The sequence below is a fragment of the Gobio gobio genome, assembly GCF_949357685.1.
Source record: "Gobio gobio genome assembly, chromosome: 18".
In the NCBI taxonomy this organism is placed as follows: Eukaryota; Metazoa; Chordata; class Actinopteri; order Cypriniformes; family Gobionidae; genus Gobio; species Gobio gobio.
Genome location: NC_137111.1, coordinates 12,894,483 through 12,915,030, shown reverse-complemented (window position 1 = coordinate 12,915,030; position 20,548 = coordinate 12,894,483). Strand labels below are relative to the sequence as shown.

At 37.5% G+C, this 20,548-nt stretch overlaps 1 protein-coding gene across 2 annotated transcripts in view; it reads left to right on the top strand.

Annotated features, from left to right (window-relative positions):
- LOC307142376 (CUB and sushi domain-containing protein 1) overlaps nucleotides 1-20,548 on the top strand; it is a 787,545-nt gene that overhangs the window by 648,466 nt on the left and 118,531 nt on the right. For both annotated transcript variants that reach the window (XM_079843154.1, XM_079843155.1), the window contains 4 exons: nucleotides 8,483-8,599; nucleotides 15,217-15,330; nucleotides 17,993-18,088; nucleotides 20,080-20,283. In XM_079843154.1, the coding sequence (XP_079699280.1) occupies nucleotides 8,483-8,599; nucleotides 15,217-15,330; nucleotides 17,993-18,088; nucleotides 20,080-20,283 (531 nt within the window). The remainder of the gene's footprint in view (nucleotides 1-8,482; nucleotides 8,600-15,216; nucleotides 15,331-17,992; nucleotides 18,089-20,079; nucleotides 20,284-20,548) is intronic.

Below are 20,548 nucleotides of genomic sequence, written 5' to 3'. Positions count from 1 at the left end.
ACATAAAAATAGCTTGTTTCTGATTATTGTTTATATTTCATAAACAGTTACACATAAAAAAATAAATAAAAAAATTATATATATATATATAATAACATTTATAAAAATAACTATCGATTATAGCACTGCATTAACAATCCCAGGTTGTAGGCCTGCTCTGATTTCTTTTTTTTTTTAAGAACCTAACTTTTAAAGAACAACATTACAATTCCAGCTTATAGCTCTGTTTAGTTTCATGCAACTTTCATGTTTTTTGTCAGAACATTTAACTTTTCTACATTGTCTGCAGAAAGGACAGATCTGCTGGCAGTTACAATGTCTCCAGCTGTGGAAAATACCCTCTCACTAGGTACAGAGGTAGCAGGTACAGCAAGGTAGCACTTTCCTAACTTGGCAATATGTGGATATGTGGGCTCATTGGTCCTCTACCATGCAAGTGGGTTGGAATCAAGTGAAATGCAGTCCGCTGCCTTGTATAAACGAAGCTCTTCCTCACCAGCTGCAAAGTAGGCTTCTTTCCCACTTGAGTCTTCAAGATCTCCAAACAGTTGTGCCATGGCTTACTTCTTGACAGGAGGAGATGATTTAGACGTCTCTGGGTGTTCTCTCCCAGGAGATGAACTGACTGCTGTTGTACCAGTGGCCTCCTCACTCTGCAAAATAAAATGACAAAACTTTAATATGTGATTAATTACTACTGACACTATAGCAGCAAGTGTTTCAAATTAAGCAATGAAGACATTTTATGCACAAGAAGAAATGCATGTATACCTGTTCTTCCATGGTTACAATATCTGTGACGAGGCTGTTGTAGATTCTGTCATGACAGGCATCATCCACATGAGGAAGGGCCTTGAACCTTGGGTCAAAAGGCATTTGTGGATGAAGTCAGGACAAGCAGAGTATCTCTTCTCCGGGTTTTCTCTGATGGCAGCATTGATGTCTCTTTCACAGTTGGACTGTCTTCCTCTTCAGGTTCCATAGAGTTGAGCACTGTGGTTTTGCAAGGCAGGATCATTGATACTGAAGGTGTGGATTCAGTGCTCATCAGTGTTGTGAGGATTTTTAGTGGTTTAAAGGGTAACTAAACCCCTGCTCAGAGCTTAACTCCACCCAATGGCAATTTTTGAAAAATGCTGGAAAAGTGGGCAGAGCTCAGTGGAGACAGAGGGGACGAACCGAGGGCGGAGCTGAGTGGAGGGCGTGCACCTGAGACCCGCAGTGACGGATTGATTGACAGCTGTCAGACTCGCGAGTCGCAAAGATGGAGAATGACTGGAGTGACGCCAGCTTTGCAACAGAGCGGTCATTCTCCTACCTTCACCTGAAGTGGAGGAGGGTGAATTGTCTGTAGACACAGACGCAGAGCCTTATCAATGCGAGCCGCTGGCTCAAACTGCATTAACTCCCGATGCCGACGATGCTAGTGAAACAGCAGCGCAAGAGAACTGACCTAATCTATGAATGTCAAATCCTTATACTGAATGCCACTAAAAATAGATCAGATATCATATATCTACGATTTTCATTCAAATTAACTGAATCAATAAGCAGCGCAGGACCAATAAGTTCAGACCTAAAAGCCCATTATAAACAGATTTCCTCAAATAAAAGACTATATATGCCAGCACGCTACGGTATTGTTGTTCGTTACCGCGTCCGCCGCAACCACTTGCGTGTCAGAGTTTGAAAGCGTGTCTCATGTATGAAAATTATCTGTACACATGACGGGCGGCAATAATATCGCAAGAAAAGCCTGACGTGTACTGACAACTGCATTATTTAAACGTATTTTCTTCAATACAATGTTAAAGCAAATGTCAAGTCAGTTTCATTTATAATGTTTCTACTTCATGTAACATGACAGTTCATTCTGGAGTGAAGCCGTTCTCATCATGTGATTGGGGGAAACATTTCTGAGGGCGTGGTGAGCTTGTGCCAGGGGCACGGATAGTGAGCCGTTGGAAGTGCCATCCTACCACAACGTCCAATAGGAAAATTCAACTGCAGTAGCCACCGTTTAACCTTAAGAGGGCAGCACTTTGGCGGTTTTACACCATATTTTATAGAATTAAAACACTTTATACTCAAATGTCAAAACATTTACTCGAATCAATGAACAGCATTAATAAAGGCCCAGTATTACAGATCATTAACTAAAAAAAGTTGGTTTAGGGTTTAGTTACCCTTTAAGGACCTCAATTACCTCCTCTGCCATTCTCACATCCTGGTCAGACAATGTGGTTTTGTCTTTATTCTTCTCGAGGGCTTTTTCTGTGAGTGCTGAGTACACAGCTGCTTGTTGTTCAATGTACCTCTCAAGCATATCATAACTGAAGTTCCAGCGGGTGGTAACATCATGAATAAGGGTGTGTTTTGGTATATTAAGTATCTCCTGTTTGCTCTCAAATATGTGTGCCACTGTTGGGCTACGGTGAAAAAAAGACACAACGCTTCTGACTCTACCTAGCACACTTGACACCTGGTTGAGTCCTGTTGCTTTCTGTGATGCTAAATTAATAGTGTGTGCAATATGTGTGCCGCTGTTGGGCTACGGTGAAAAAAAGACACAACGCTTCTGACTTTACCTAGCACTCTTGACACCTGGTTGAGTCCTGTTGCTTTATGTGATGCTAAATTAATAGTGTGTGCAAAACATGAGATTTGGGGGCCCAGTCCAGCTTCACTGACTGAATTGACAATATTTCTAGCAGGTGTCTCTGTGACAGGAATTGTAGTCCCTGGCCTCTCTAACTTCCACTCCAACACTGTCCCTCTGTCAGATTTGTGCTTGTATGTTGTTCATATATGAAGCGAGTTTCAGAACATGGCTTACCATGTTCCAATCAGGGGTGACGTGATGGGCAGTCTCTGTTAAGTAGCTCTCAGTATCTCTCGTGTGTGCTACAACAGATGCCTTGGACTAGTCGTGGACAACAGCAGCTTTTACTTGTTCATACATGGCCGGTATGACTTTCTGACTGAAGTGCGGACGAGAAGGAATTTCACACCGGGGCTCAATCAATAAGCATGTGTTTAAAACCTGCATTTTCAACAACTGAATATGGTCATAGATCCGCTGCCATAAAAACACCAATGGCATTTATTATTGCTTTGGCCCGATCTGAACTACCAGCGAGAGGCTATTTAAATGATGAAGGGAGCAGCATTTGCACTACACTCGTTTTTTTTTCCCTTGTAGCAGTGATATTCACATTTGTGTGGTGCCATTTCAGATGAGTTAGCAAGTTTGACATGTTGCCAGAAAAATACAGAATTACTACTGAACAATGTCAACAATGTCTTTGTCCGTTGTCGTAAATTCACAGCGAAACGAAGTGTTCCCAAACAGGAGACCTTAATGATAAGGGAGGGTCTTCAAGCTCTGGCTTTTCTTTAGCATTGGCCATGATGACATTCACTAGCCAGACGCTGGGCTCTGCGTGCTGCACGTGTAGTGTGCTCAAAGTGCGAGGCGGAGAGAGAGCATGATTTGTTTTCCCCAAACCAAATCCCCCGATTTCTGCTGAACTGGTTTGTCACATGAATAAACAAACTTACCCGAATTCAGTACACATGTGCACCGTACCGGAAGTCCTGTACCGGAATGGTTCAGTACGAATAGGGGAGAGCGGGGCACAACCTAACGCTGACTTTCCCAGTGTGTAAATCCACTTGTGGTTCAGAGTATTTCTTTTTTCCCACATTAATTGCACACATGTCTAGTACAATTATGTGGTTTTGTTTCATTAATACAGTGTATATTTTTTTCTTGATTTACCCCGAAAGAATGGAAGTGAAATGTGACAACATGCCTCATAGGTGGGGTACATTGTAACATGACCAAATGACAGCTTAAAATGTTATCTGATATAATCAAAACAATATCCAAGACAAACTAAAATATTATGTCAATAAAATACAATTATTTACTTTTTCAGTTATACTGCACAGTTCAAAAAATAATAATAATTAAGAATTTCGGAACATTGAGTCTGTCACCTTATTCTCATGGTTTTTCAATAGAATTCATAAAATTATAGAATAGAATAGCATAGTTCTAATAGGGGCACATTGTAACGCAGTGTTACAACATGCCTAACTGGGATTTAAACCCGACTCGTGTCTGCTGCTGGTTAAATCAGCATTAAAGAACTACATCAACTGTTAAATAACATATATAAGATTCAAATAATATCAGATTTGTCTTATTTTAAATAAACACAAAACCAGAGATGAAAAATGTACTTAAAGCTACACTGTGTAACTTTTTTAGTTTATTCTTAGCTAAAAACACTTAGTTCTTTCAAATATATATGTGCTCATTAATGTATATTTACTTCTTTCAAGTAATAAAGTATTCTCGTAAGTTTATAATATGCCATTGAAAATACATACGGGTAAGGGGTTTGAATGCCGGTCGCCATGTTGCCCCTCCATCTTGAAAGTACATTAGCCAAAGAGGGACATACCCGTAAATTCAAGCTTCGCCTTTCGCGTTTTAACACTCGATGTCACCGTGTAGAATGTGGACGAGGTCGAACTAGAAGCCATGTTAATCTTGGACTAAATCGGCCACCGACGTAGGAGTTAAAACGAAATCGGAATTGAGAGGAACAGAAACTAATATTCACTGCATGGTCATATACCTTTTCACCGCTAGATGGGGGAAAATATCACACAGTGTAGCTTTAAGTAAGAAATTAACTTTTGCTATGGTTAAATAAATGTTTATTCCATCTTCCAAAGATTTTTTAATTTTGATGCAATTTTTTCTCTAAATAATGATACACTGGGCCCTATCTTAACGATCTGAAACGCAAGTGTCAAAGCGCGAAGCGCAAGTAACTTTGTGGGCGGGTCTCGGCGCTGTTGCTATTTTCCCGGCGGGATAAATGGCTCTTGCGCCCGGCGCAAATCTAAAATGGGTTGGTCTGAAGTAGCTTCATTATTCATAGGTGTGGTTTGGGCGTAACGTGAATAAACCAATCCGAGCGTCATCCAACATTCCCTTTAAAAGCAGGTGCGCAAGTTCCATTATGGATTGCTATTATTATGGCGTATTTACCAGGCGGTTCACAGCCGAGGAGACTGATGTTCTTGTAAGAGCAGTGAAAGACAGAGAAGTGAAGTTGTAATGTTGTACATTATGGTAAAGGTGATTTCACAGTCTTTTTTTTTTTCAGTCTTTCAGTTTTTTCAGTTTTTCAGTCGATTTTTTTTCCTGGTTCTTGACGGACAAACCAATTTGTCAGATGTCCTTATACATATATGTCTTGCCACTATTGGGCAAACAGGTCTTATCCTTAATTATTACAATTAGCCTGAATCATTTGTAAGCTAGATTTATGCCTATTTTTTCACATCTTCGTGGCACACCACAATGATTTCCGTCATCTCATGTGTTAATATTTTTTTAGTGTAACAATTTATGATTTGCAAAAATAACTGTTGCATCTGTGTAGGTTACATGAGCAAAGTGTATGCGCGTTGTGCACGCTATACATTATGGTCAAGCATGCGCCCTTAAAATAGCATAATGAACAACGCGCAAAACGCGCCACTGACTTTAGACTAGGTTTTTTCTGGTCAGTGGCGCAATTGTTTAATGGAACAGCAAAATAGCACCGGGGATTGTTTGCGCCGGAACACGCTTCCTTTTTTGCGCTGAACCGCCCAGGGAGCGCAAGTTCATTCACTAGTTTAGCGACGTGCTTCTGTGGAGGGAAAAGCGAGCTTTGCGCGGGTGCAAAATAGGAATGACACATGCGTCGGTGTACAAAGTCAATTGCGCTGGGTGCAAGATAGGGCCCAAAAAGATTCGTCATCCTTGCATGTGTGGAAAGTGTTAAACCGTGTCTGTTACAACTAACCCCGCGTTACGTTGTGCCCCGCTGTCCCCTACGTGTACCGTTACATATATCATTCTAATATGCTCATTTGTTGCTCTAGAAACTACAGTGGAAATGTTAACAAAAAGTTTAAAGAACTTCATATATTTCAAATATAAATATTTTTAGAATTGCTACAAACCAGTGCATTTACTATTATGATAATTAATTAAACTAATCTGGTAAAAAAACATCAGTAATGGGCTGTTTTTGAACAGCTAAAATAACTGGAAACGGCTGACACTGGAAGGCTTGCACAAGGTAAAAATGGCTGGGGATAAAGATAACAATGTAACAAAATGATCAGGCTTGCATGGATTCTGCACCGTCTGCATAGCTCTACATATCCCTGGCCTCTTATGTGCTTTTTTATAATATTTTTTTTGCCTAATTTGATTATACTTTCAGATTAGCAATCTAACTAAATTTAAAACATTCTATCTGTACTGCTGAATTTTTCAGTTTCAGTTTTCCTTCAGTCAGTGCAGCAAAAACATCTGCAGATATAACTGTTTGGTCGACTGATATGATTTTTTTAAATGGCTAATGCGATTGCTGATATCTAGAGAGCAGGATGTCTTACATGAAATTAATGATACAAGTGCATGCATAACATTAACACTTGCTTATATAAACTTATTTTACACTTTTTTCTGATATTCTCAAAAAAAATAAAAAAATAAAAATGATTTAACTAATAGATGGGGTTGGTAGCTCTTCTGTTAATCGGCCAAGCAGGCTCGGTTATCGACCACAGTTATCTTTAAACGGCAAAAAATGGCCTGATTTCTTACAATAACTTTTAATAGTAAAGTTCCCCAACACTACTTATCACAGGTGGTCCATCGTTTACAAGGTCATACGCAATGGACCAGGTGTTACAGAAGCACTGGCACTGATTAATATCTCCACAAATACTCTTTGCTGACCTTCTTAGCCTCAAATTTGTACACTTGGCGCTCTCAGTAATCCTCTCGGTGACCTTTGTGGTTGATTTTCACTGGTTTTTCCTGTCATGCTCAGTCAAACACCCGAAGCGCTTATACTCTACTCATTACAATCATGATAAAGAGATAACACACGCCAATGCACCAACACACAGATGATTTATAGTCTTCATTGGCTGCTCCTCCTCAATACTCCCTCCTCATGCTCAAAACTGAATTACGAATCAGTTTTACTAAAATACCTGTCAGAGGCTATAGCAATTCCAACAGCCTTTCCACGCCGTTTGCATGATGTGTTAATTGTAGGCCATTCTAGCAGCGCTACCATAAAGCTGGTTTGTCCAATTAATGTCAAGCTAAAGCAAATTAACCCTGCTTGTATAAAGGTATGTACATTTTCCAATATCTTGTTATTGACTTTCTTGCTCCAATAAATGTTTAGGAGTTAAGTCAACTGCTTGCTGCAGGATACAATAATCTGGTGTCATTAGCTTGTACGATTCCACACAATACTCAGACCCACTAGGCCTGAATAGCGATTACTGTTGAGTTGAGTTGTTATTAGCGAGAGCTTCTTCTGTCTTTGATGTGAATCATGTTTGATGTACAGTGATTGATTATTCATTTATTGTTTAAAGCAGCAGTGTGTTTTAAAGCGTGACAGTCAAAACAGCTTTGTTGGGGGGTTATGGGGGTATGGGGGTTAGTTGTACATTTTTTTAATGTGACAATTAGTATAAATTCGGTCATTTTGTCTTGTGGAGTATATGTAAACATCTATTATGTGAAATAGCTTATTCAGGACAGTACTCAATAAAAGTAGCATGCAATTTGTATGATCCCAGGTCCCTCTTATTTTGTTAAAATGATTAAAAGTTTGCTTATTCTGCAAGGGGTGTGAAAACCAGAACTGTATCTTAGAACTGAGTCTGAGAATCACTAATGGCTGTTTCCATTAATTGTCTGTTACAGTTTACATTAATGTTTAAATTAAATAAATGACATTAAAATTCAAAGTAATCACTTTGGTAATCTAAAATACTTTTCAGGTGTAACTGTAATTTGATTACCACCCATTTAAAATGTAACTGTAATGAAATAAAGTTACTCAAATTTTGTATTCTAAATACGTAACTAAGTCGTACTAAAACATGTACTTCATAACTCCCCTATCCTGGGTATATGCAACTGCTGATGGGTAAATCCCCTGTGCACTTCCTGTCAACTGACCTATGCACACTTAAGCCCAATGCCTTTTCATTGCTCTTTGAACATATAGCATGTACGACTTAAATTATAATGGTCAAATATGGGCTTGGAAGTGCATTAACGAGCAGTTGAAATGTACCTTAAGGCTTAAGCACATAGAATGTGGACATGAAACATTAGAGTATGTAACACTCAGACATGTGACAAATTGACTCCAGAAAGCACAAAGTACATTTATTAGGTCTGACCTATCATAATGGAAAAATGACTTAGTTTATGATTTCCTCTTCTCCCTCTTTTGAAATTTGGAGAGCTCCCTCAGTCTCACTGGTCATCTCATATCTAATACAGTACTAAAAATGACCTCATTACCTAGTGTCATATGGACTGAACAAGAGTAAATATGAGCCTTTAGGGTTGTTTCTCTCTTTTCAGCACCATGCGGTGGGCAGTACACTGGATCAGAAGGGGTGGTATTATCCCCAAATTACCCTCTCAACTACACGACAGGCCAGACGTGCTCCTACTACATCACAGTGTCTGGAGAGTTTGGTAAGTAAATAAAGTTACTCACAAAGGTCACGGTTCAGTTTATAGAGTTCTTGTAAGTGTAATACTGAGTAATACATTGAAAATAAAATGAGAGTTGGACTTATTTCAAAAAATAAGAAACAGTTTTCAATCAGAAATTGCAAGTACATTTAATAACAAAGCATGTTTTCAAAGTAAAGACTGCATACAATTGTTTATTGTTTTAGTAAGAAATGTTTATTTGGAATATTTGAAATATATATATTTTTAATAGTACTGTAATTCATTTTTGAAGCATTAATTAATAAACTCAATTTATCTCGAATAATCTGCCTAATCCTTTCCCCGGCATTTTTTTTTTTTTTTTTAATGGTGGAGAAGCATTGTGTCATTAAATGACGGCAATGGCAGGGAAAGAGTTAATTCAAATAATGAGTCCTCTATCCAAATGTTCTATTATAAACTGAAATTTAATGTGAGTAGCTTTTTGGGCATACTTCATATTCACAACTGCGCAAAACCATAGTTAACTAAATCCATTGCAAAACACTGCAATTCATGCATAACAAATACGAGTGTTAGTAACACTTTAATATTTGAAGTTTGTTGAAGTGTTTGTGAGCCGAGAGAAATCCAGTCAAACTGATATTTACAGAGCCACTAGCAGCGGCCCTTCAGGTTTTCTGTACTGTTTGAGTATGAAGCGAGGGGCCGACATCTCATTACGAGGAGATAATAGAGTCGTCGCAGTGACCCATATGACCCCTTTCCACCCCTCTCTGCTTAGCTGGCTCTCATACCAGCACCTGACATGCACAGCATGCCTCTGTGATTTCCCTAGTCTTTCATCCCCTACCGTGTGAACCATGTGTCCTTTCTGGCAAGCCAACACATTTAATCACAGCTTCATCACTGGTTTCAGGTCAGAAGGTATAGACACCAGACGTGACCAAACATACACTGCATAAATTAGAGAAAGAGGTTCATGATTAAAAATGTGTACACTGATGTTAACACTCTCGTACTTGTATGTACACTAACAGTGAACAACAAACTCAGTAATAATTAAAGTACGCATTAAAGGGGCTCTAAGAATTTTCATGTATTGATGGGCTTTTTTTTTTTTTAAACAAGACCTTCCTCAACTTTCTAGGTTGTCTATGAAAGTCTGTAGACTTACTGTTATTTCAAGGACTGTACATTTTCTTTCCAGGATAATCAAACGGATGTGACATTTAGGCTCGCTCCTGAGATCCTCTCTTCCTTTCAAAATGCTTAAAGAGCCATTTTTACTGTAATAAAAATGTGCCATGCAAAGAAATGGCATTCATTATATAATCAAACTATCATAGTTTAATTTTAATTACCTCATCTGTCGACAAGATGCTGGTGAATTGCAGAGCTTTTGGTATGATCTGATGCTTTCTTAACTGCTACTTTCTCACCACTGTAATTTTTGTTGTGCGTTTATTTTGGCATTGAGAGAAAAACGTGCAGCACATATTTACATATTCATCTAAATGTTGCTCTCAGCAGCGTGGTCGGCGTCTGTGTTCACACTTGGCATGTTTGGTTTGGCTAAACCAAACCCTGGTGTGATTGCTCTGTTAGTGCGGTTCATTTGAATAAGTGGGAACGCTGCCATCCGAACCCTGGTGCGCACCAAACAAGCAGACTGAGACCGCTGAAAAGATGGGTCTCGGTCCGCTTCCAAACGAACTCTGGTGCAGTTTGAATTAAATATGAACGCAGCATGGACAAAAAAAGACATAAAACAATCCAAAACCAAATTATCACGGTTATCAATATACTCACGGTTTTGTTCAAATGAGATGAAAGTGTTCAAAAAGAACAGATGCACACACTTAAAACATTTCAACAAGTTAACAACAAATAACTAAAGCAGTTCTATGCACTTTTTTTAAGCTAGATTCTATTCTGTGGGATTTCCTTCCTTATAATGGCCGTTGTCAATAGCAACGCATAACGCATAAATAATAATCATTTTGTGTAAATATAATCTCTAATATTATCTCTGTAAATATATTCTCAAGCAATATTCTCATCAGTGTTCAGCAATGATGCATTTAAATCATATCCATATTTCCATATGATTTGACAGTTTATTTTATTAAATATCAAAATGTGTGCATCATACCTGACACCTAGATGAACACTTTACAGCCAGTTTTATGACTGTCATTCTCTTCAAATGCTAGTGAAGTTTGAAACGTGTATTACGTTACCGATGTTGAATGTAACTTTAGAGACGGTCCCTAAATTCGCCAACTTTATGCCAGTCATATCAGATGCGCTGAGGCTCTGCTGTGTTTGTTTGAAACTATTTTCGCTGCTGAAATCGAACAAAAACAGTCAACCACTGTATGATGAGTGAATCTCCTGCGTACATCCCACGTTTATCTCTGCTTTGAGTGCAGATTTCAGCGAGTGAGCTAGCGGCGCGCACTCTGAACATAACTCTAGCTAATCTGAACGCTTCTGATTATGAGACATTGCATTCATAAACTCAATAGAAACACGTGTGAATGGTTATAATGCACAACGCGATTATAACAGATGGCTTTTGAGAAGACTATAATTCAACCGCCAAAGTGGCTCATGTGCAGCCGAAATAACGTTACACCCGCAAATAGCGGTTGTTAATATCAAGCCCTGATTATTATCCCTTAAATGTCACCCTAGTCTTGTCTGAATTTGTTCGGTTGCTTCACGTTATTATTTCCCAGACGTAGTTTTGGTATTGAGGTCAAAGTCCACTTGCCTTGCGTTCGCAGATTTGAAGTGTTTCCCCGTATTACATCGACTTTCTTCTGGCATGTTCTGCAGACAGGATGACCGTCTTCGATTAAGTTTCCCTCAGGACTTTTGTAAAAGCCAAAATATGACAACGCCTCAGATTTGGTCCTTTTAGAAGTCTGAAAAATCTCCCGGCGCTGTCACTGCCATCTGCCATTTCTTCTCATTCAAAAGACAGTGCTGCGCCTGCACCTGCGTCAGACTGGACAAGATTTACCGCGAGTTTTCAAAATCGTGATAATCACACGCGGTTTTAATGATAATTACATTTTAAACAATATTACTAACCGTCACTAAATTTTATTGTGGTTTATCGTTAAACCGGTAATCGTTTCATCCCTAGTCTGGACCAAGCAAACCAAACTACAAGTTAGTGTTAATTTTGTCACCTATTTTTAATTTAGTCTTAGTCTTAGTCTTGTGCCAAATGTCCTTGTTAGTTTTAGTCATATTTAGTCATTCACATATCTTTTTTTGTTAGTCAAGTTTTAGTCGACTAAAAGTCTTGTCATTTTAGTCTAGTTTTAGTCAAAAGACAACACAAGGTATCTTAGTCAAGTTTTAGTCGACCAAAAGTCTAGTCATTTTAGTCTAGCTTTAGTCAAAGGAAAACTCAATATATTTTGTGGCAAAATAAGTTACATAAAATATATATAACCTGCATAATGTGCAACAACACCATAGCTAACTGGTTGATTTACAGCATAGATGCCTAAAATCAGCATTAGCTCATGAGACGATGGGCACAAATATTGATTTCGATCTTGATTCAGTATGAATTCATATGTATATAGCCTATAAGGAACAATACGTTTTTTACACTTTTTTGGGGTTATATTATATTTGCTTGCATTCTTTACTATTCACTATTATTAACATTTCAAAATTTCACAAATAAGTAAGCAGTTATGATCTGCAATACTTTTTTGAGCAACTAGACTACATGTGTATTATTAAAGAGCCATACAGGCACCCAGTGGGTAATGGCATTACAAGTGAATTTTTGTATTTTTCCAGCCACAAAATGGCTATAATTTACCTCTTTGCAGTGGAATTCTCTATTTTAACCTTAATTAACACACTAATTGTAATATAAATAATAAAAATATTAGAAGAAAAATATTTTAAGTGGTCATTAATGGACCATAAGTATTGCACAAATAGTATTTAGTACCAAAAGATCTCCTCAAAATATTCAATAAATATTATTGAATTAAAATATAGGCTATTTATTTTTAAAATAGTTAAGGTGTATGGTCACATTTGACCACCAATGAGTATAAGTGTGACTTAATTAGTAAGGAATACCTGAGGGTTAAATACAAGAAAAACATTAATATTAATGTTAACAATGTTGCATCTCTACCACTCTCCCTAATAAAATGATACTGTAAATGTGGCTGACGCACACTATGCTGTACGGTTTACCAAAAATTGCTGCAAACACCTGTATAGTGAAGCTGTTGTGTAACTTGCGCGGCTTAAGCCATTCACATACACTGACACAGCGCTAGAAGTGTTGAGCGCTCCGGGAACCACGTGACCACACGCGCGCGGCCGCGAGATGACCGGAGGAGTCTGAGAGAGACCTGTAACCTACTCGAGCAACAGCGGGAACTCTTTCGGAATATTTTGAACAGCTGAATATTCATCTCATGATGAAAAAGTAGAGACAATTGTAGACGAAAATGAAGAGAGATTTTATCTTAGTTTTTATTTTATGCAAAACATTTTAGTCTCGTCCTTTTTCGTCAACAATAATGCATGTTAATTTAGTCTTAGTCAGTGTTTTTGGACATTGGTGCAGTCTCGTCATCGTCTTGTCTTCGTCATGGAAAAAAAGGTCGTTAACGAACATATTTAGTCTCGTCTCGTCTGACGAAATTAACACTAGTGTGAGCAAACTCTTAGTCCTGGTTCGTTTAGACTTCACATTGGCATTTTAACACTGAACCTAAAGATACCGAACCTGAAGGCACAAGGATATGTTCACAACCTGATTTCTCTGCTTTTATTACATATGTATTTCACAATGGAACTTACCGAACATCCAAAACAATGCTCTGTGCTGGGCTAAATGCGCTCGTGGAATGAGCTTGGCCTGCATATGATGGTATTTTGACCAGCCAAGAACTTCTGAAGAGCTTATAAAATGTGTAAAATAAAACAGCGACAGGAATCCCTCCGTCACACATACAAAGATCTTCTGTGAGGAGACGCAGTTCTGAAGCCTTTACCAAGCTGTGATGGGCAACATTGCATTGCGACTATGATGGACCGACCCCCAGTGTCACTAATATGAATTTTACATATAGCCCCTTTGATTATTTGTACTAAGTCAACAACACAGCAAAATCCCCAGAGTTACATCAAGAATCAGCATATGAATCTCAACAATGCTTCATGCTACAATGCATGCTGGGACTCACTATAGTAAATGTAAAAAAATGTATAAAAAAAAGTATTGGATGTTATAAATCAAAATTCAGAATGTCTGTTCGGTTGCAAGAAAGCATTGTTGGTGAATATAATCTAATAATAACAAATAAACACTTTTGGTCAGTGATAAGATTGATGAATTATTCTACTTTATGAAATATAAAACTATATCACCTGATCATCTTTGTTTATGGCTTTAGCAACAATTTATGTGCTTTGGTAAAAACTGTTACAGAGACCATAAAAGGACATGAAAAGTCAAACTGCCCAAATAAAGGAAACACTAAAACATCAAACCAAACAATAAAACATCAACTTCTAAACCTCCGATTCTCAATAAGAGCTTCTGTAGACATCTGACAGAAAAAAGTAAATCTGGTTAGTAAAAGCCAAGTGAAGCTTTTTCTTTTCTCGTTAGAAATTACATCAGAAGTAGAATATGTTGGTAAAAAAACATACATTTACACACAAACTGCCCAAATGCAACTTTTGGACGCCATGTTTTTTTTTTCTAGCTCAACTGTCACAGAATGGAAAGCCCAGGATTGTAGGATATCAAAGGCAGCAAAGGATACAAATATGCTGCCTTCAAAAATAGATTGAAAATGAAGGTCTCTCAGGAGACAGGAAGTGAAGCTAACATTAGATTTGGACGTGCCTTGGGGCCTTCCTGCCTTGAAATGTGTCCTCCGAAGGTAGCATTTTCCAGGTTTCGCACGCAGCCCTTGTGTTTCTCTTTCCTTCAGTGATTCTGCTTGTTAACATCAGGTTTTCATCATTAATGCTCAATCATCACTTAATTAATCACTTAATTAGCTCATTAACTTTAACACTGATTCAGAGTTATTTTAACTCTATGTAGAGAGGGACCATATGTACTCTGAGTAGAGTTCATTTAACTCTGGGGATTCTGCTGTGAACCCATGTGTTTGATTTGTAAGTCATTTAGGTTATTTAATTAAAAAAAGAACCAGCTCAGTCAATTGTTCGTCAATCACAAGCAAAGACCCGACTCTTGATTCTCACATAGCTTTGTCATTTGTTTTCAGGACAGAGCTGCCGCAGTACTATAAGTGTTGTTCTGCGGTATGAGTTTACAGTTTATTCACAATTTCACGGCAGGATTTCTGTAATCAAAATCTTCTATTGTAATTAATTTAATCTCATGTGCCACTGTATCTAGATGAGGCTGATGTGACTAGGTTATACTTCTGTGCAGACTGCATATGGACACTTATAAAACCATCAACCTGAAACACCAGTGTCTATGAGAAATTTATGTGACTTTTATTCTTAACTCATTGTACTTCTTTTGTTAGTGTCTCTTCCCAGCAGTGGTGATGATAGTAACACGCTTAGTGTGTTTCATTTTGTTTCCTCAGTGGTGTTTGGGCAATTTGCCTATTTCCAGACAGCCATGAACGACTCCGTTGAGTTATTTGATGGGCCCAATCAGAATTCTAGGCTGCTAAGCTCCCTGGCTGGGTCTCATTCCGGTAAGTAATAGCTTTACATTTACCCCAGTTTTGTTGCTTTGAGTTTGCTTTGAAATGCACAGAACCCTTTGAAAAGAAGCAAACAGGCATATATGGCTTTTTAAATCAGTGAAAAGACAATTGTGCAGACAATTGAGCAGTGAACGAGGTCTCAAGTGAGGTTTAATAGCTTCTTTCCGAAAGGGGAAATACAGAGGGAGTATCATTTTTGGCAAGCGTTTGCTGATAGTTTTGTATTTGTTTTTATTGTTTCAAATTTCTGTTATACAGTATACACAGTGAACACGCACTTCATCAGCCTCGAGCAAACATAAGTCTTCTTTTTGCAAGTAATAGTCTACTAAATCATAAAACAAACAAACAAAAAACATATTTGGACACATACGTTACCCCGAAAGACCTCATGAAATCAGTTTTGGACTTTGGGGTCATCTACAATAGCTTTTTCTTCCAACAAAACTGTCTGAATTTTATATCCAATAACATTATCGATCCCACTTTTTATTAGGTGGCCTTAACTACTTTGTACTTTCATCAAAAAATAAGTATAATGTACTTATTGTGTTCATATTGTAATGCAAAACACTTTTGCTGATATTGAGATGGGATGCGGGTAAAGTTAGGGATACGTGTGGTGGTATGGGTAAGTTTAAGGGTAGGGTTAGGTGTAAGGGAAGTGTCAACAGTGTAATAATAAATGTAACTACATAAATTAATTACATATGTAATTACATGCAGATATTTTTTTTTTAAAGATAAGTACAATGTAAAAACATGTATGTACAAATAAGTGCATTGTATCAAATGATTAGTTTCAATGTTAGTACATAGTAGTTAAGGACACCTAATGTAAAGTGGGCCCAAATTATCTAAAAAATAAGTGAAATAAAAATAAAACAAAAAAAGGGTTAGTTCACCCAAAATAGAAAATTCTGTCATCTGACTTTCATTCATCTTCAGAACATAAATGAAGATATTTTTTAATGAAATCTGAGTGATTTCTGTCCCTCCATTGACAGCTACGCAACTACAACTTTTTCTCTTCACATTTTCTGAAGAGACACTATCACTTTGTATGACAAACAGATTGTATTTTTATTGACATATAAATATTGATCAGTGAACATAAACAGAAGCTCAACCGAACATACTTCACATGCGAGAACCTCTTGCAGAAGCTCAAACGTGCTGCGTAACACTCGAGAATTAACCTCATTGGTTCTTGCGGAAGCTCAAACGTGCTGCGTAACACTCATTAAAAATTTCTTAATTTGTGTTCTGAAGATGAACAAAAGTCTTACGGGTTTGGAACAACATGAGGGTGAGTAATTGATGACAGATTTTTTTTGGGGGGGTGAACTAACCCTTGTAGTTAAAATAGATTTTTAAATGTTTAAGTAAAATGGTACCAAAATTGTAACCTACCTAATACTCTTTGCATTTAATAATAATGAAGATTAAAATTAAAAACAATTTCTGATCAATACTGCCAAGATCTGTTTTGAAATTAAATCTAAGGAAAAAAATGTCATTGCATTAGACAATACAATAAAAAATCAAATGGAATCAGCAAATGATGCTAGTATTTTTCTCAGAAAGAACTTCAGTTTCCCATATTTAACAAACTTGAGCCATATTTGCAATAACTTTTAATCAACTGGTGTTTTTGTGGATATATAATTTCATAGAGGTGTCCTATCAGAGAAACCACAGGTGTAGAGAATCACATTAACTATCAACATGATCCACTAACGTCTGACAGCAAGAAAGTGTCCGAATAAAATAGTTTTTGCTATGTTTTTTTAAAATGAATGCCGCTTGGTTTGATATTTTGTTATTTTATGTATTGTCATTTTAAGTGTGGTTTAAGTGTTCAAAAGCTTTTTGGGACCACTGTATTTATGTCAATATTAAATATTAAATATTGGATTCCATGTTGACATTTTTTCCCCTTTAGTTCCAGATTTGTTTAATACTTTCTAAAAAGAACATGTTATCCTTGCAGCTTCCTACTGAATTTTTGAGTGAAAGGTAATAAAATGCCAAGAACAAGAAAATCACGGCTAATTCCACAGTCTTTGCAGGATTGATGGCAGCCATTGGACACAAACTGTTTGTATGGCATTTTTATACTGTATATCTTCACGGTCTGCTGTGCAACACTATATTCCCATGGGGAGCGCTGTAAATTCACATCATTTCTATCTCAGCTTTGTGAGTAGTGGGCCAGAAATCTTGACAAGCCACTCAATTCATAGTTAGAGTGTTTAACCCTCTAGGCTCAACTGTAGTGTTTCAGTTGACATCTATATGAGCACTTTGTTTCTTCCTTTGATACAACTTTGTAAAAGTACACTTTGATTTTGGAAAAGCTCATAGTTTAGCTCAAGGGTAAGTCCGCCTTTCGGTTGGGGATTTTCTTTTAATTCACCAACTGTATCTATGAACATGCTGAAGACAGCTTGAGAATTTCGTTGGGTATCCATCAGTTTTAGGTTCGTTGTTGCTGACCTGCTCTCTCCACCCTTTGCCCAAGAGGCTGATTGGAGTTATTAAGCCATTCATCATGTACGCTGCCTTAAGGCTACAGTTTGTTGTAGCACATTTGCCTCCACAAGCAACTCTGAGAGATTGTAATGTCTGCCATATTGTGTTTTTGCAGGAGAAACCTTGCCCTTGGCCACCTCAAACCAAATCATGCTGCGATTCAGCGCAAAAAGCGGGCCATCTGCCAAAGGTTTCCATTTTGTTTACCAAGGTAAGCACACGCTCAACTCTCAGTCAATAATAGGTCATCGTGCAGAGCCAAGGCTTTGTTTTTAATCTTCAATTCCGAAACATTCAGTTAGCCTTCCATCGTGTATATATTGGCAGCGTGTATAGGGTAAAATCACGGCTGTGAAGTGTAGGAATGGCCTGCTGATCAGTATGCCTGAGCCCGCTTACTGTGGGAAATAGCCTTTATATTTCACACAGAGAAGTTAACAGTGCAATCACAATGTCATAACCAATACACAATAGAGTCAAATCAGGAAGGGGCTTGAATTTGATATCATTTGTAATGTATTTAGCTCTGAGTAAAGCTGAATGGGAGAATGATTTGTACGCTGTTCTCATGAGTATTTTGAGAGTTGCCTCGCAGTTTTAGTTTTATGCTTTGAGAATTTCGTTTTTTCCTTTATTATTATTGATCTACTTTTGCCTTGCCACTTGGTTTACTATTAATGTTTGCTATTAGTGCTATTTAAAATAATAATAATAATAATAATAATAATAATAATAATAATAATAATAATAATAATAATAATAATAAAACATTATTTAAAAAGTATTTTTGGGTGAGCTATTTATCAGGGTGAGTAAATCATTTTTTGGTAAACTGTTCCTTTAAATGTCTTACCCCTGACGTTTCAAATTTCCCAGACAGCAGCAGGGTGCCGCAGGACATGTGAGGCATTTTCCCTCATTTTAAAACATGTCATAAAAGAGTGTATAAATTACGCCTTTTAACTCCCTTGATCAGCTGCCTTATAAAAAGATACAAAAGGAATCTCACGGCCGCATCAGCGTGCTTGCACACACACAGCGCAGACCGCGGCAAGCCTGCTATGTCTCTTTATATATCTCCTCACCGTTTTATAGTGTACAGCAATGGGCGCAGAGAGAACAGCGGGTGTATGAGAAATGTTCTCTGACAGTTAGGACAGTTCATTTGGCTCATGGAGGCATCCAGGTGATGGTGGATGGTCCTACCAGCCTCTTCCTATATATCCACAGCCGTCAGATGAAAGTTAAGGCAGAAATAGAAAAAAAGAACCAAAGTTGCTACATTGTTCACAAACAAAAACAGCAAAACCAGCAAAGTTCTCTGTGCTAGGGTCATGGAGATGCTCATACAAATGTACAATAAAAATATATATATATATATATGTGTGTTTTCTATAAAAAGAGTGCTAAAATAGTCAGAGTGTACACTGCTGCACCGGGAAACATACAGTAGGTTACAAATATGGTGTTTCAAAGCGACATATAGGTGCTGTCATCAAGACAGAAATTTTGTTTTTAATTCATTCAATCCTGAAAAAAATAGAAATGGACTATACCCAATACATGTCTGCTACTATAAATATTTTTATTATGGGTTGGATTGAAGTAATGAGCCATTAGCTTAGCAACATGGTAATGTAAAACTCATTTGAAATCAATTGTGAGTTGAGTCTCCTTTACGAGTTGTGTTAGTAGTATTATTTGTGTATGTATTTATTTGTATTTATATTTGCCTATACTACTATTCAAAACAATGTTTGTGGTGAGCAAGATGTTTAATTTTAAAGAAGTCTCTTTTGTTCACAAAGGCTGGATCAATTGAATACAGTAAAAGCAGTAATATTGTGAGATATTATTACAATTTAAAATAGTTTTCTATTTAAAAATATGTTAAAATTTTATTTATTTCTGTGACGGCGAAGCTGAATTTTCAGCATTATAACTGTATATTGTCAAAATCTTTCTTGGAAATCATTCTAATAGGTATATTCTATCAATATCATTCTAATTTGCTGCTCAAGAAACATTTATTGTTATTATCTTGTTATTGTTCTGTTTAATATTTGTGTGGAAGGTGTGATAATTTTTTTCAGGTTTATTTGATAAATAGAAAGCATTACATGCCTTTACATTGTTACTGTATTGTAACAATGTTGGCACATCTGCCCCATTTTGATTAGAGATCTGTTTCCTGTCCACTAGCTGTTCCACGCACCAGTGATACACAGTGCAGCTCCATCCCAGAGCCCAGATACGGCAGGCGGATCGGTTCAGAATTCTCAGCTGGCTCCATTGTTCGTTTCGAGTGCAACCCTGGATACCTTCTCCAGGGATCCAAAGCCATCAAGTGCCACGCGGTCCCTAACGCTCTGGCACAGTGGAATGACACCATACCAAATTGTATAGGTAAGCTAGCCTGGATTTATCCAAGGAAAATGCAGGCTAGTCATGTTTTATTCAGGACTAAACAATTCATCGTGACTGAGTGTTAGAAATAGAACAAAAACACAGACAGCACAAATTCCATGTGACTTTTATTTGCTTGCTAACAGGTATGATGATTCATAGTCCCTTATTTTCTCAAGTCCTAGAGAATGTAAATGTGCGAGTTTCCCATGGTCTTCTGTAACCTTGAGGTAACTAATAAGGGTTAGGAATCCTGCTGGAGGAT